The sequence below is a fragment of the Canis lupus genome, chromosome 2, assembly GCF_003254725.2.
Source record: "Canis lupus dingo isolate Sandy chromosome 2, ASM325472v2, whole genome shotgun sequence".
NCBI lineage: Eukaryota > Metazoa > Chordata > Mammalia > Carnivora > Canidae > Canis > Canis lupus.
Genome location: NC_064244.1, coordinates 65038903 through 65055978, shown reverse-complemented (window position 1 = coordinate 65055978; position 17076 = coordinate 65038903). Strand labels below are relative to the sequence as shown.

Sequence of the window (17076 nt, the reverse complement as noted above, 5' to 3'; positions counted from 1 at the left end):
CGTGGTGGAAGAAGAAAAGGAGTTCTCCTGGGCCTCTTTTTAAGAGTATTAATGTCATTCAAGCCCTTATGACTTAATTACCTCCCAAAGGTTCCATCTCCTAATATCATCATATTTTGGGCATTGAGATTTCACCTTATGAATTCTGACAGAACACAAATATTCAGCCCACAGTAAATGGGAAAATGGGGATAGTTTTGGCCTCACCCATCTTTATTGTTTTTTTTGAAGATTTTATTTATTCATTTGAGAGAGAGAGAGAGAGAGAGACAGACAGAGAGCAGGAAGGTGAGGAAGACAGATTCTGAAGCAGACTCCGCCCTGAATGCAGAGCCCAGAGAGGGGCTCAATCCACGAACACTAGATCATGACTTCAGCCAAAACCAAGAGTTGGACACCTAACCAACAGAGTTGCCGAGGTGCCCAATCTCGTCTATCTTAAAGAAAGTAGATAATGGGGCAGCCTGGGTGGCTCAGTGGCTTAGCGCCGCCTTCAGCCCAAGGCCTGCTCCTGGAGATCTGTTATGGAGTCCCATGTCGGGCTCCATGCATGGAGCCTGCTTCTCCCTCAGCCTGTGTCTCTGCCTCTCTCTCTCTGTGTGTCTCTCGTGAATAAATAAATAAAATCTTAAAAAAAAAAAAAAAAAAAAGGAAAGTGGATAATGCCTAAAATTTATAAGAAATAGCAGTATGTTATTTACAATTATTTAACCATCAAAACATCAGCTAAAAACAGTAAAAAGTAACTGTCTTTAGGAAGTAGAAGAGACGATTACTGTTTCTTGTAAAAATTCTCAGCACTACTTTTTTGTTTTAATCATGCGCATATATTTTGGGATACTCATTTCCTAATCCCAATAAAAATTTTAAAAAATGGATACATAACATGCTGTGATGCTATATTAGTGATAGCATTAATTTTGTTTTCCTTGATTTTTATCTTACATTTAAGATAAATGTTAGCAGTTTTGAAATAATGTGAGTGATTCATCTTTGAAACAAACATTTTCCATTACTTCTGTTACTTTTCTGGAGTGGTATAATCTGCAAGAAAAGCTATAATTAATTAGTTGTAATTTTATTTGTATTTGATTTAGGATGTTCTTAATCCTATGCAACCAAAAAAAGAGTAAGATTAAACGAGAGGCTGAGACAGGTAACTGCAAAGATTGTGATAATCTTGATTTTGATTTCTGTAAATAGACTTTATTTTTTCAAGCAGTTGGGGGTTCACAGCAAAATTGAGAAGGTAGAGATTTTAAAAAATATACATAATTTGTTTACTGATAATCCTTAAAATTCTGTATGTTTTTATCAACTTAATCAATTTTATACATTTGAGCCTACAGAAAATACATACTTTAAAACTGTAAATCTGATGTGTTATTTACAAACAATTTACTTTTCACTGCTTATGCAACCATTTCACAGCAAGTGATATTCTCAGGGATGTATCCAGATACTATTTAAATTACTATCTTTCAAAGAAAAAAATGCTCAAGTAAAAGTTAGATCCTTTGAGAAGATCATAGAGGGTCTCAGGAGAGCTCCTGTGGCTCTCGGTGTGTAAGCATCAGGACTGGCAGAGAAATGCCCAATACAAGCAGAGTCATCTGACGTTATTCCCCAAATAACTAAAACTATTACTGCAAGACTAAATGCCTAGTTTTGAGGGAGAGTTGTGCTAAGAGCTTATTACAGCTTCACATGCACAAAACTGTGTACTCCCAAAAGACAGGAGTAATTATTTCTTGAGATTCAGACTCCCATTTTTTTTAAAGCTCTATGCTTTTTTTTTTAAATTTATTTATGATAGTCACACACACAGAGAGAGAGAGAGAGAGAGAGAGAGGCAGAGACATAGGCAGAGGGAGAAGCAGGCTCCATGCACCAGTAGCCCGACATGGGATTTGATCCCAGGTCTCCAGGATCGCGCCCTGGGCCAAAGGCAGGCGCCAAACCGCTGCGCCACCCAGGGATCCCAAGACTCCCATTTTTTTTTTTTAATTTTTTATTTATTTATGATAGTCAGAGAGAGAGAGAGAGAGAGAGGGAGGCAGAGACACAGGCGGAGGGAGAAGCAGGCTCCATGCACCGGGAGCCCGACGTGGGATTCAATCCCGAGTCTCCAGGATCACGCCCTGGGCCAAAGGCAGGCGCTAAACCGCTGCGCCACCCAGGGATCCCCCAAGACTCCCATTTTTTATTAATAATTTACTCTTGTGGATTACTAAGTAGCAGCAATTGATTTCCATATTCAAATTCAGAAGTGAACAATAAAGTATACAAGTATACTGTACTACTACATTCTACTTTTTTTAAAGATTTTATTTATTTACTCATGAGAGACACAGAGAAAGAGAGGCAGAGACACAGGCAGAGAGAGAAGCAGGCTCCATGTAGGGAACCCGACGCGGGACTCAATCCCGAAACTCCAGGATCACGTCCTGGGCCGAAGGCAGGTGCTAAACTGCTGAGCCACCCAGAGATCCTTTTTAAAATATTTTATTTATTTATTCATGAGAGACAAGAGAGAGAAGCAGAGACATAAGGCAGAGGGAGAAGCAGGTTCCATGCAGGGAGCCTGATATGGGACTCGATTCTGGAATTCCGGGATCGTGCCCTGAGCCAAAGGTAGCTGCTCAACCACTGAGCCACCCACACATCCCTGTACTACTACGTTCTAGATGTCTAGTCATAAATTGCACTGATAAGCATCTGTGGACCCAAATATCCATCATTTGCATTTGGCTGTATTTGGTATCTGAATATTTGAATGTTAGTCAAAAACTGTCTTCCCCATCCTGCAATGTTCATATTGTTTTACTTTACTCAGGCTTTTAAGGAAAAAGCAGATATTTTAGATCTAATATATGTAACAATTTCCCTTTCATGTAGCAAGGGACTTCCTATTATTCTACCTTCTACAAATTCAGCTCTTCTCAACTCTATCATAACATTTACAAATCCAGACAGAAGTCCCTGGCAACCTGTGCTATTCAGAACATAGCTAAACCAGAAAAGATCAAAGTGGCTACTCGAAGAGTCTCCACATTTGACCAGGGAAAGGTTTCTTGGCTCCACTGTTCACCATCCTCCATCTATTATGGGCACACACGTGCAGGGCTTTGTCAGCTTGTCTCCCAGGTCACACATAGTTTGAAGCAGCTGATTGAGAGTGTAGGAGGAACAACAAAGGGCATACCTGCAGAGCACAGAACAGCAAATGACAACTGACAGCACAGGTGCAAAAATAAATTGAAGGAAGACACAATGGTTAAAAGCCATAGCAACTCAAGATTGGCTCACGTAAGTACAGATCTAACACATAGTGGCAGCTGCCAGGAGCATAACTGTACCCTGGCACAACATAACAGAAGACACTCAAGTGAACCACAAATCACTGAGGCAAAATAAACTATGCAGGCAAGGAACTCTACATTATAGAGAGATTTCTAAAGTGTTCGGACAAGCAGTTCTCATCTCTGGCTGCACACTTCAGGATTCTAAAGATTTCTTCTGTTTAGGAGACTCTTGCATAAATGGTGTTGTAATATTATCTCTAAGAGAAAATAAAGTAGGAGTAGTAATAAAATTTTTAGACATTGACACGAGTCCTACAGAATACATATTGTTAGAAGCATCATATAAGCCTTACAAAAAACCCCACGCGCTTTAACATCAATAATCTACAAATCTGTAACAGGTTCATTTTAGTCTCTATCTGGCTATCTATATTAATAATATTGCTATAGAACGACTAATAACCGTACTAGCCATTTTTCCAATGCACTTCCAACATTAGCTTTCTGTTCCATCTTTCTCTTCAATCTCATTTCTAAAACATCTACCAAGATCTTTCCTAGCAGGGGTGTCTTAACAGCTCCACAGGGAAGCACTTCCAGCTTGCTCGCTCTGAGCATACTTCTTGAAAACAGGACCAGAGGCCACACGAAGTATCTACCCTAGATGTCATCTCCATTACACCTGTAAATATCTGAAATTCTATAGCTTCCAAAACTTTCAGCTCTCCTGATCAACTTATTCTTCACTCTTACCCAAATGTCTTCAGGTCCCAAACTGCATTTTCACTCTTTTTACTCTGAGTAAAAGACATTTATTTTATCACAGTCTGAAGGCCAACATTTGTGAAGCCCTTCAACTGCCTCTCCTTTTTCATCTAAAACATTTTACCTTTCATGAGTCTGTTCTCCTTCACTCTGTTTTAAAGCCATGTTGCTTTCCCAGTTCTGATTCATCACTTCCTTCTTACTCACCTCTGCGCACCTACAAACCTGTGTGGGTTTCCCTGTTCCTACATAACACTTCCTTCAGTCTCACTGCCTATGCATGGGACTGCTCCATCTCTGTCTTCATCTCCACACTTTTTTTTTTTTTTTTTAAGATTTTACTTATTCATGGGAGGCACACAGAGAGAGGCAGAGACATAGGCAGAGGGAGAAGCAGGCTCCTCACAGGGAGCCCGATGTGGGACTTGATCCCAGAATCCTGGAATCTGAGCCGAAGGCAGGCGCTCAACGGTTGAGCTACCCAGGCGTCCCATCCACACTTAAGTAGCCTAAACTCCATTTCACTGCTAACCCCTTGAATCTGGATTTGGCCCCCATTCAAACTGAAACCACTTTCTTAAAATGCCAACTGTGACAACTACTGCAAAGCGCAAACGCCCCTTCTCTGTGCTCTCCTAGTCAGGCTCTCTGTAGCAAGATACCATTGTCCAACTTCTCTTTGACAAGTTATTTCCTCTCCATAATTCAGGATACCGCTGTCTAGTTATTTTCCTGACTACTTCCTGAAATCCTCGGTTGCCACTTCCTACTGCACCTTAAATGTATGCCTTCCCCCTCCCTCAGTCCTCTCCCTCAATTATACTCTCACAGACTCTTCAGATTCCAGCCATAACTTTTACTTCTATGGTACCACTCCAAATCTCCATCCCTAGTCCTTAATACTGTTAGGCTGCAGACTATCCATCCCCTGGACACTTCTACTGGACTAACCCCACAGTTGCCTCAAATTTAATGATCTGAATTAGAGCTGTTTCCCACTCGTCTTTGGTCCAAGTCCCCTTGAAAATGAAACACAGTTGCCTGGATTTGAAGTTTTCTTTCCTTCTCATGCCATTTTTCATAAAGCTTGTCTCATGGGAATATTACTGCAACCAACTCTAAACGCTTCTGTTGCCTGTCTTGTCATACTCCACCCCTAATAACATTATCAGTGACATGTGAGAGCACACCTGTCTCACTTCCTTACTCAAAAACTTTCTAGGGCAGCCCGGGTGGCTCAGTGGTTTAGCGCCGCCTTCGGCCCAGGACATGATCCAGAAGACCTGGGATCAAGTCCCATGTTGGGCTCCCTGCATGGAGCCTGCTTCTCCCTCTGCCTGTGTCTTTGCCTCTCTCTCTCTCTGTGTCTCTCATGAATAAATAAATAAAATCTTAAAAAAAAAAAAAAAACTTTCTAAGGGTCCTCACTGCGTTAAGATTAATGTTCAAGACCCTCAGAATCATATTCAAAGTCCTCTGTGGTTTGGATTTTAGTCCATTTTCTTACTTCTGTAGCCTAATTTAACCTTTCCTTCCTTAAATTCATCCAAAAACACCTTCCAAGAGCAAGTTGAGGGAGATGTTAATGTTTTCTACACACAATTATCATACTATATGAACTACAGCATTTACATAACTCAACTGGACAGTGCAGGGACTGGCCTTGGTTATTAAACACAGTGGTTCTCAGGCAGCCCAGGTGGCGCAGCAGTTTAGTGCTCCCTGCAGCCTGGGGTGTGATCCTGGAGACCCGGGATCGAGCCCTGCATCAGGCTTCCTGCATGGGGCCTGCTTCTCCCTCTGCCTGTCTCTCTGCCTCTCTCTCGCTCTCTCTGAATGAATAAATAAATAAATCTTAAAAAAAATAAACACAGTGGTTCTCAATCAGGGATGATTTTGCTCTTCACGGGGCACTGGAAATCTCAGGAGACATTTCTGGTTGTCACAACTGATGGGGTACTCCTGGCATCTCGGGGGAAGGGGTCAGGGATGGTACTAATCATCCTACAATGCACAATACAACCCCCACAACAAAATATTCTGACTAAAATGTCAACAGTGCCACTGTTGAGAAACCCTGAACTAATCAATAAATGTTGAACAAATATGCGTTCAAGCAGAAATTAGGAAGTTTGAGAACACAGGTTGACATCCAGCCTACTATCAATGATGTGGGTAACACTGTAAAAGAGAAAGTGGCCAAAATGACCAAAAAGGGGTAGAGGGTTCCATTTTAATAGCTTGCATAACTTTAAGTTTTAAATACTCCTAAATGAGGCAAAAAGGATGGCCTTTCAAGCATAATGGAGCACTCCCTTTGGCCCACCCACAGAGTGTTTAATTCTCTGGGAAATTTACCTTTGTCTGACACACGATTCATTACTCATTAGGGCCTGAACTGGGATGCTACATATCAAAATGTAGATTTTTTTGTCCAGCAGAGATGCCAATATCTCCACCTTACAGACAAAATATTATGATTATACTGCTCTGAAAGATATAAACCAATCTGCATCTAATCAAGCAATTTTACTCCACCATTCTTCTTCTGCTTCTTCTTCTTTTTTTTTTTTTTTTTTTTTTAGTGTAGATAAATACTCAGATCCTCAAACACTCTCTGAACCAGTTTTACATTCCTGCTGGTTCCCTCAGTCATGAGTTACTAGTCTGAAAGTCACATTTATAGTTTTGGGATTTTTTTTTTTTTTAGATTTTATTTATTTATTCATGAAGAGACACAGAGAGGCAGAGACACAGGCATAGGGAGAAGCAGGCTTCCCATGTGGGACTTGATCACAGAATGCCAGGATCACAACCAGAGCCAAAGGCAGACACTCAACCACTGAGACACCTAGATGCCCCTATAGTAGTAGTAGTTGTTGTTTTTTAATTTACACTTCGGCAGTTTATATGACTCAAGTCTATCTAAGTGGACTCACCGCTTGTAGCTATTAAACTGAGTGGCCTAAGAAGAGGACTGCATGGTTGTGTAAGCCCAATCATGCCTCGTTTTAGGTCCCAGGGTGAATCCCGAGCAGGAAGAGAATTTTACTGGTGCTATTTCCTTGTTATTATTCTTCTGATTTTGTTTTTGTTTTACAGTTCTTGGCCACATGTCCCTTTCTACACCTCCATCACTGATTACATACTACCAGGTCAGTCAGTCTCAACTACACCCTTGGTATACACTGTACTTAGTCTGCAGGAATCTGATTTTACAACCTGACCAAGTGGTGATCTGTCAGTGGATAATGGATCTATTTTCTGCTGGATGAGATACTACAAGAAAATCTGGTTTTAGTCTTTTCTGTCTTTCTGTTTGTGTAAGAACATGTCTCACCACCACTGAAAGAACAGTCTTTTTGAATTCCAGACCAGTTTTGTGTTTTTGGATTACTTTTGACCTATGGCTAAGATTGTGGAAGCAGAACTGAATACATACATATCTGTATCTATAAAACAAGAAAAGCCTTGATTCCTCATGGTTTAAGTATGAAATGTATTTCTACCTCCAAAGGTAGTAAAAAATTAAAAAGTTTCTTGAAGAACCTCTGTTCTAATTGGCTTACAGAGAATAAGAAGCTTTTACATAAATCTAAATCTATATTTCTAGAATTCCTAGAAAGTAAGGAAACTAAACATCTAATACTTATATGTTATTAGCCTTTTATTTTTTAATTTTTTAAAAAGATTTTATTTATTCATGAGAGACACTGAGAGAGAGAGAGACAGGGAGAGAGAGAGAGAGAGAAAGAGAGAGAGAGAAAGAGAGGCAGAGACAGAGGCAGAAGGAGAAGCAGGCCCCATGCAGGGAGCCCCACGTGGGACTCGATCCCCGGACTCCAGGATCATGCCCCGGGCTGAAGGCAGTGCTAAACCGCTGAGCCACCGGGGCTGCCCATATATGTTAGCCTTTTAACGACCAAAAGAAAAAAACCTCACAAACTTATAGAAACTGCTACTTCAAAAGAATTTTTAAGAATCCTAATTCATGCACTAAAAATAATCCGTAAGCCAGTATGATTTGATAATTTTCATGCTAATTTAAAAAGATATCCTTTTCCTGATTTCATCAGTGTAGAAAACAATGCACACACACACACACACACACACACACACACACACACACATATATATATTTTTCCCCTATGAAGAGATACACTGAACTTTGCTGGCTTGCTCTTCAGAGAGGCTAGTACTACTCATGATTACTCACATTTATGATAATGAAAAATATAAGCTTATATATTCAACCAAATTGAATTATAACACTGACAACTTCTATAATATCAAAAGTTATATGCCATTCAGTCGTCAGCATAAGAGTAATTTCCAATATCCTTAGTTAACTTTAAGACCTTGATTGGACTAATAATAAATGGTTAACTAAAGGATACTCTTTATATACATCATTAATTTCCACATGAGTCAGACACCAAATGCAGTTTAAACACATACACATACAGGCTTTCTAATATTACCACAATGTCATTATAGCACACAACAAAATGAACAGTGATTCCTTAGTATTGTTAATACTCAAGTCTATGTTTGATGTCCTTTTCCAGTTGTTCTGTTCTAAACATTCTTATTTTTTTCACCATAATTACACAATTTTTTGCCTTCTCTGGTATTTCACCTATACAGAATCATATGATGATATATGCTCTAAGGTAAATCTTCTTTCAGTCAGCATTTTTTTGAGATTCATGTATCAGTGCATAAATCAGTCCTGTGTTCTCTTCTACTCTCGTGCAGTATACCACTCTGAAAGTTTAGGTTAACCCCTAAACTTTTTTGGGGGTTTCCCAAAGGTCCCCAGCAGTCAGTCACAAAGATTTATTGTTTACCTTCTAACAAGAATGCTAAAACTAGTTCACTTCTTTGGGAGTACTCCGTACTTCTTTAGTGGAACCCCATTAAGTTGTGTCAAATCAAAAGGGAAGTCTGGTTTCTTTTACTTTTTCGTGGCAATGTAGTTATTTGTATACAGATCAGTGACAATCTGTCCTTTTACTAGGATAAAATTATACGAATTCAAGGTGCAACCCAGGCCATAACTAAAACGTCATATTTAAGAATCCTGTTGAATCAGCAGGTATGGTAACATCACTATTACAAAACAAGGGCTGTAGTTCATGTATAGAACCAATGCTTAGGAAACTGCTCTCGTACCTGTTCTGTGGCATACAGGGTCCCAGCCTTAAATATAGTATAAAGAAAGTCACTTTCTGATAGGCCAGAAATTTTAGCATTTTGGGAACCTTGACGACAGAAAAAAATCATGCAAATGTATAGACACCATAGGTGAAAAATGTAGAAATGGCTTTCTTGATTTTTTTGGAGGCTTCCTGCTTTAGAATAAAAGAGCCATAAAAGGCAATTAAAAACAAAAACCACCTTCTATTAAAAATTCAACTGCAATTCCTTATGAAATTTCCACAGAGAATAATTCTCCAAGTTTACTAATTGCTAATATCTCCCCCATATTCCAAATACAATGAAGCTAGTCTGTGTGCATGTGTCTGTGTGATCAAGAGTAATCCTTGGAAGTTATTTATGATTACAAGTGATACAATTAACAAAAATTACAGAAACCCAGGAAATGAAGTAAAAGAACGGCTGCATGTTCTTTCAATGTCATATCAGAGAATTTTCTAGGAGGTCCAACCAAGGATTGTTTCATACCTAGGGCTGCACTGTACCTGATAGAATTGCTGGACAAAATAGCACACATGTGCTATAACTGCACTGTTCACACTGGTAGACACTAGTCCCATGTGGCCATCAAGCACCTGAAGTGCAACTGAGAAAGTAAATACTAAATTTCAATGAACTTTGATTTAAATAGCCACATGTGGTAGTGGCTACATACTGGACGGTGCAAATCCAGTCTCTGGACTACTTCTGTACAGTTCCCAGGGTAAGCATTGCTTTTGCCTTCAAAAAAGGTTGTAAAAAAACAAAAAGAAGAGACAGACACCCTGTATAGTCCATGAAGTCTAAAATATTTATTATGTGGCTCTTTACTCATCAACTAATGTAAATTACTAATTCTCTCAGCACTGAGACTGAACAAAAACCCTTCACCAAGTTGGAAGGAACCTTTTAAAACACATAATAATTCAGTTTCCTTAAACAAAGAAGTTTCCCATGTTGTTTCCATTTGACATAACTTATTTTTTAAAAAACAGTTCTTGGGGCACCTGGGTGGCTCAGTGGTTGAATGTCTGTCTTTGGCTCAGGTCGTGACCCCAGGGTCCTGGGATTGAGTCCTGCACTGGGCTCCCTGCAGGGAGCCTGCTTCTCCCTCTGCCTATGTCTCTCATGAATAAAATCTTAAGGGAAGAGGAAACAACAGTCATGAGCAATCACTTTGACCCCAGTATAACCATTGTGAGTATCCCTTATTTCAACATTCTGGTATAACCCCAAAATATTAACCATAAAAAGAAACTGAACAAACCACCATTTCTTAAGAAGATGATTTTCACAACCATAGTGAGTTAAAATAAAAATCATTCTAGGAAATGCAAAGAGGCCACCGACCTCCTTTCTGGTAAAATCAAAACAAAAACTCCAGGTCACCACCCAGCATTACATCTACAAATTATTTCCTCCACGAACAAATCTACTGTTCAAGAATTTATTCATGAAACCAGGTACCAAGCTCTCCTAACAGAAAAGAAAATGAAACAATACAGTGTCCATTTTAACCCTCTGATGTCAATGCAGTAATGGGACACTTCTACTCAATTCTTTAAAAAAAAAAAAAATCTGCATCTTTCTCCTCTCTTACTCTACAAATAAGTAAGTAAAAACTCCAAGGACAATAACCAACTCCTCAGATGACCCTCCTCTCTTTTTCTCTTCGTCACAGATTAAAATGGATCAGATGTTTAGTCTACCTTGGCAGAGTTTCTTGCGTGTACTATAATTTCAATGTTTAAGATTTATCAGTCCTCCAAATTTTATTCTAAGTCCTCCAGACTGGTGTTCTGGCTATGGCTCATGGTGGCAACTCACTGTTATGAGGTAATGCTTGAAACACCACCAAGTGATAGACATTGTGGTTAGCAAATTTAACACCCTAAAAGTTCATGGAAAAACTCTACAAGTAGCCATGCCATTTGTTTTCCATTACTCCCTTTTGTTTGTTAACCTTCAGGGCAGGCTCCTATATCAACCAACTAAACTAATGTTAGCACCCAAATCACTGCTATGGACCTTGTTAACCTAGGCACTATATTATCTCCAGATGCCTCACACTTCCATCCTCTTTACCTTCTCTAAGTTGAAGGGAATACTTCCACTTCATACCCAGACCACTGAGGCACCAATCCTTCGTTCTCAGAATTCCTCCATTTCAAAGATTCTGATCTCTGAAACTCCTCCCCAACTACAACTTCTGTGATTCTCCAACACTCACTGAACTTGCCCTATCTGCAGGATTCCATGAATCTCAGAGGGGACAGGATCTAAGGTCTTATTCCTTCCCTGTTTTTACAGTTCATTATGCCCCTTTCTGCCTTCTCCTCTCTAGTCTGAACCTCTCTGGCTATCAATTCACTAAAAGTAGAAGTTAAGTCTATATATTTTTGATTGTTCTAGCCCAAATAACGCCGACCATTCAGAAACATTTCCTGAGCCTCATTCTACCTTGTCCAATCACACCTTATATTCCTTTAGTCTTTGGGGTGTTAGCTTCACCAACATCCAGAGTGGGGGAAATTATCACCTACTGGAGAATTTCTGGGTCAAGTGGTATTTTAAATTCAGGCCATCTAACTTTCCCTGGCCTTACTTCAGTTCCAATGCACCTTTTTCTTTTTTTGTTCTTTTCCAATGCACTTCCAAAAGTTCCGTGGCATCTAGCCTACCATGCTCCACTGTCTTCAGGCTTTCACCCCCCCCTCCCAGTTATGAACTGATACCCTACTTTATTGAGACAGTACTATAGGCCATTGAGGTGTTCAACTGCCCTCTATGCCAAATGGCAGAGGGGGAGCATATCTTCACTCATTCTGTCTAAAGAAGAGGTCCTAAAAAGCTGAACCTGGTCCTCTGACATGTTTGGTTTAGCAAACATGGTTGCTTTTTGTGTTTAGAATATTTACTTTTAAAAGAGTAATTTTTTTTTTGGTTAAAAAATATATTAATGTGGATTTTGAGATATAATTCACAGCATGCATGATTTTTAAAACACAAATTAGTTGCCTCTTCCAAAACAAAATAGATTTCACATCAAATCCAAGCCCCTGGCTTTTCTTGGATGAGACATCATTGGGCCCATCCTATGTAACTGGCTAATACTAAGCATTGGCAGTTAGTTACCGTCCCCCAAGGGGCATGAGCACCTTCTTCACCAGTTCCTCCCTACCAACCAGCGGGTTCCATATGGGGTCTCCCCACAGGGAGCATGGAATTTGTGGTTCCTATAGTTAAAGGAAGAATCTGAACTTCTCATTCCCAGGGCTGAGATCTCTTCAGCCTCATCCCTCTCTACCACCACTGTCTAACTCCAAGGATCCTACCCAGGCACTGCATCTTTGATCTGTGAGTGAAGCAACATCTAGTTAGTACCTTCACTTCCTCTCTGAAATTCAGTCCTCAACCTCCTATGATTCTGTAACTTTGGCCACCACGGACTTCAACCTCCTCCTGCTGGGTTCCAATACTCTCTACCGGGTTCCCTCTCTTTGAGACATCTCCTCCCAGCCCTTGTGGTAATGCCACATTGCTATAAAAGTCACTAAACACCCCCAATTTCTGTCCTCATATCAACACAAACCAGCAATGGACCACACTGAGAAAAGAAGCCTAGAGTATAAACACTGACTATGGAGATAGTTCTTAGAAATGTAAATCTAATGGCATCACTCATGTTGTCACAACCCTTCCATGACTCCCTCCTACCTGCCTGCTTGGTAAAATCCATGTTTTTCTGCAGGCCCCAAGTGCTTTGTGACTTGGCCCCTTTCTGTCTCTGACTGTTTCTTCCTATCTACTCCTACACTTGTGAAGTCAGTGATAAACTGGCACTATTTCACATCCCTGTAATTTTACACATGTTCTTCCCCCTGGAAAACTCTTGTTCCATTCTAACACCCAATTAAGAAGAGCAATCCTTCCTCTCCTGTATTACTGTAACACCTTGTACATATTTCAATGGGTAACATGTATCATACTGTACTATTTGTTTCCAAGTCTGTCTCCCCTACTAAGCTATGGATTACCTGAAGTCCAGAGGCAACTGTCAGTGCACTTCCTGACACATAAATTTTCTTTAAATGTTGGCCACCTGGCTCTGCCAACAGGTCGAAACAATATATCTACCATCCTCCCTGACACCAAGGCTTAAAGCCTTTCCCTCAATCCCTACATCCACTCAGCCACCAGATCTCAGTGAAAACTGTCACCCCCCCCCATGTCCAGCTTGGAACATGTCTTTTCCACAGCTGGGTCTTCCTGCCTCCAAGTAAAGGGAAGGCAAGTCCTTCTTCTCTCAAAATTCCTCACTGACTCCTTAATGAATAAGGCCCAAAGGCTTAACCTGGCATTTGGGTCCACTGAGGCTCCGACACTTCTACCAAGATGCTGTGTTTTGGACCTCAAGCTTTTGCTCACAACTACCTCCTGGGAATCTTACAGGCTCTTCAAAGCTCAGCCCAAGTGCTGCTTCCCCCAACACATTTCCTCTTTGACGTAGGGTCCACATTTACAGAATGTGTGCCTTTTTAAAACCTCCCAGGACATTATCATTTTCTTTACCTTTCTCTCTAGCCAATGGAGCCCTAACTAACTAAACCCCCACATTCTCTTCTACTCTAACATTAGCTAAATGCAGTGATTTAACATTTTAAAAGCAGGAAACAAAGTAAACCACCTGCAAGGACCCAGAAAAGTTGCTGGCATCTTATCTGAGCCTACTAGCTAGCTACCTAAAAAAATTCTTACTTACTCTAAATCTTCCTTCCCCCAAACCTTCTCCTCCTCCACAACTTAAAATATTGTAGATGTTGAAGTTTGCTTTCCTGTTCTTAATTTCTAAGTTAATGGTTTTCTCTTCCTCAAAAGAATGTAAAACAAACTCCAAAGCCAATTAAAACTACGGTATTCAGTGCTTACCCATGAATCTCAAGGGAAAAGAAAAAGGATTTCTTACAAATGGGAGGACTGGATGATGAGTAACACACATCACAAAGATATCCGAGACACTGTATATCACCAGGGCAAGTGACACCTACTACCAAGATACTGTAAGGCACACCTTTTCCAAATAGTTTACACTCAACTACGTGGCAGGACAAGCAGGAGAAAAGGAGTTGGGAGGGTCTGGCAGAGCGTGCCAAGTTTTTCTGTAGAGCACTTTCCACACTTGGGAGGAGTCTTGAGTAAAGCTGAACTGGGAGCAGGTGAAGCACACAGTAAAAGCAGTGACTAGTCAGTCGGTAGAGGTTTAAGCTTGAGAGCTGCTACCACACAGAACTGGTAAAATAAGGTGGGACTAGATTAGGTTAATGTTCTGTAAATCTCCAGAGGAGGAGTTTAGAGTGAATGAGACAGGCAACAGGAGGTCCTAGTAGGTCCCAAGGCAGGAAAAAGATTTTCTGTGGGAGGATCAGTTTAATGCAAGTTATACCAGAGGGAGGGAGAACGGGAGGGAGGAAGGAATGGAGTGAGGGCAGTGAACTAAGGGAGGGGCACATACCAAGGATGAAGGTCTCAATTGCAGCAGAGGCAACGAAAAAGAGAAGAATGAGCGAATGAGTGCATCTAAGAGATTTTCAGAAATATTAACAGAGCTTAGTCACGGGCCAACCTTTTAGCTCTGGGGAAGAAAGTCAGTCGCTGGGGAAAAAAGAATGAGGGGCCTGGGAAGAAGTTAAAAATTAAGTTAGGGGGTGCCTGGCTGGCTCAGTCCACAAGCATGTGACTCCTGATCTGAGAGTCATGAGTTCAAGCCCCACGCTGGATGCATAGGGCTACTTTAGAAAATTAAAACACTTTACAAAAATGAAAAGTCGGGGAACAAATTAAGCACAGGAAAGCAAATGTGATTCAACATCTACAATGTTTTGAGTTACGCTGCGGAGAAGAATCACAGGTAACTGCCCTATCTCTTCCAAAGATACTAAAACAAGCACCCAGGCTCTTTTTTTTCTTTTTTTTTAAGTCTAAGATACTCAGGAATCACAGAACATCCAATTCTCCAAGGACACTGTTGAAATTTCTGAAGTAGGATGCCACAAAAAGGACCATTTTCTTCCCAGCCAGAGGGTTCATCATTTGGGAAGACAGGTATCAAGAACAAGGGCCCTAAGTCTGAGTCTTGGCTCCCCCACGGACTAGACAGGAAAACCTGGAGAAACCTGGAAGGGAGGAGAAGGGGGGGGGAGGAGAGAGATGCTTTGTTACTGTGTCTTGGTTCGGGGAAGAAGGGGAGTAGTTGAAGGTGTTGCGTAGGTTTAAGGCTGAAATGCTGATTTTGAGAGGTGAGTCACCACTTGCAGAGTTTCAGTTTCCCCAGCTGTTTAATTTAGAGAGAGGAAAAATAATAAAAATGCACCGCCCCGGATTTTTTTTTTTTAAGACCTGCGTTAGATAACCCTCGTGTAGGGTTTAGCATAACGCCTGACGCTCTGTGACCAACAACATCAACACAAAGAATAACGCTCTTTTTCCAACACTGTTGTTAAACATCCCCATCTCTTCTGGATGATGGTACGCTGTGCATTTCACTACTAGGATGGATGGTCGGCCTTTTTTTTTTTTTTTTTTTTTTTTTTTTTTTTTTTTGTCGGATTGTCAAAGGGGCCCGAAATCCCAGAAGGGCTCAGAAGCCCCGTGGGTCCCGGAGGCCCGGGGAGAGAAAGGGGGCCGAGGCGGCTGCAGGCCGCGAGCGCGCAGGCCCTGCGCAACACCCCGCGGGCCGGCCCCGGGCTCTGCGCTCCGCGCTCCGCGCTCCGCGCTCAACAGCACCCACCGCGGTCGCCGCGACGCCCTCCGACCGACGCGCTTGCGTCAGCGCCGCTTCGCAAACGGGGAAACTGAGGCGCCCGGGGGCTGAGCCGCCAGCCCAAGGTCGCACGGCTCGAGGGCGGGCACGCAGGTCGGCGGGCTCCGGAGATGCGCTCGCAGCCGCGGCGCCTCGCTGCGTCCCCGCACGGAGGGCAGGCGGGCGGCGGGACTCACCTTGGCGCTGTGCACCGCCTCCTGCGCCCCGCGGAGCTGCAGCCAGATGCGCGCGGGCAGCGGCTCCTCGGCCCCGAGCGCGCCGAGCACCGCCAGGCTCACGCCGAACAGGCCCTCGATGCGGCCGCGGCTCCGCTCCAGCAGCGCCGCCTTCTCCGCGGGCGCGGTGAACTCGTCCAGCACCGCCCGGGCCGCCATGGCGGGCGCGGCCTCCCGCGGCGGCGCCGGGGGCCGGCGGCGGCGACGCCCCCTCAGCGTGCCGCCGCTGCACCCGAGCCCGTCCGGCGGCGTCGGCCCTCGCGGCCGCCTAGCCTCGCCCCCGCCCGCGCCCGCGCCCGCGCCCCGCCGCCCGCCCGCAGGCCCAGCTACACCATCCCGGCTCGGCCGCCGCGGCTTGGCAACTGCGGGCGGAGAACCCCTCCGCCCCTTCGCCGCCGCCGCCGCCGCCGCCGCCGCCGCCGCCGCGGGCCGGGCCCCGCCGCCGCGCATGCGCCCAGCCCGCCGCCGTCATTGATGCTCGCCGCCCCCCAGGGAAAGGCGGAGGGCGGGGGCGACGGAACTCGACGTCACGCGCAGTGGCCATGTTGGTTGAGGGCAAGGCGACGGCTCCGGAGAGGGGCCTGGGCGGCCTTCTTGGGTGAGGGCACAACCCTTTTGGGTGACTTGATGGATGGTGAATCTGTGGTTTTACAGATGGGGGATTTGAGGCTATGACCCAGTTGACGGGACTGACCCAGGGTCACAAGGGATTTGGGTTTGTCTTCAGACATCTTGAAGCCCAAACTAGCGCTCTAGCAATTGAGCTTTCCCG

At 43.0% G+C, this 17076-nt stretch overlaps 1 protein-coding gene across 1 annotated transcript in view; it reads right to left on the bottom strand.

The window, feature by feature from the left end:
• The window catches only part of N4BP1 (NEDD4 binding protein 1), a 49223-nt gene extending 32717 nt beyond the window's left edge, over positions 1-16506 (bottom strand). Inside the window, exon 1 of the mRNA XM_025446902.3 lies at positions 16266-16506. Coding sequence (XP_025302687.3) covers positions 16266-16463 — 198 coding nt within the window. The 5' untranslated portion in view covers positions 16464-16506. The remainder of the gene's footprint in view (positions 1-16265) is intronic.
• Positions 16507-17076: the final 570 nt, after the last annotated feature.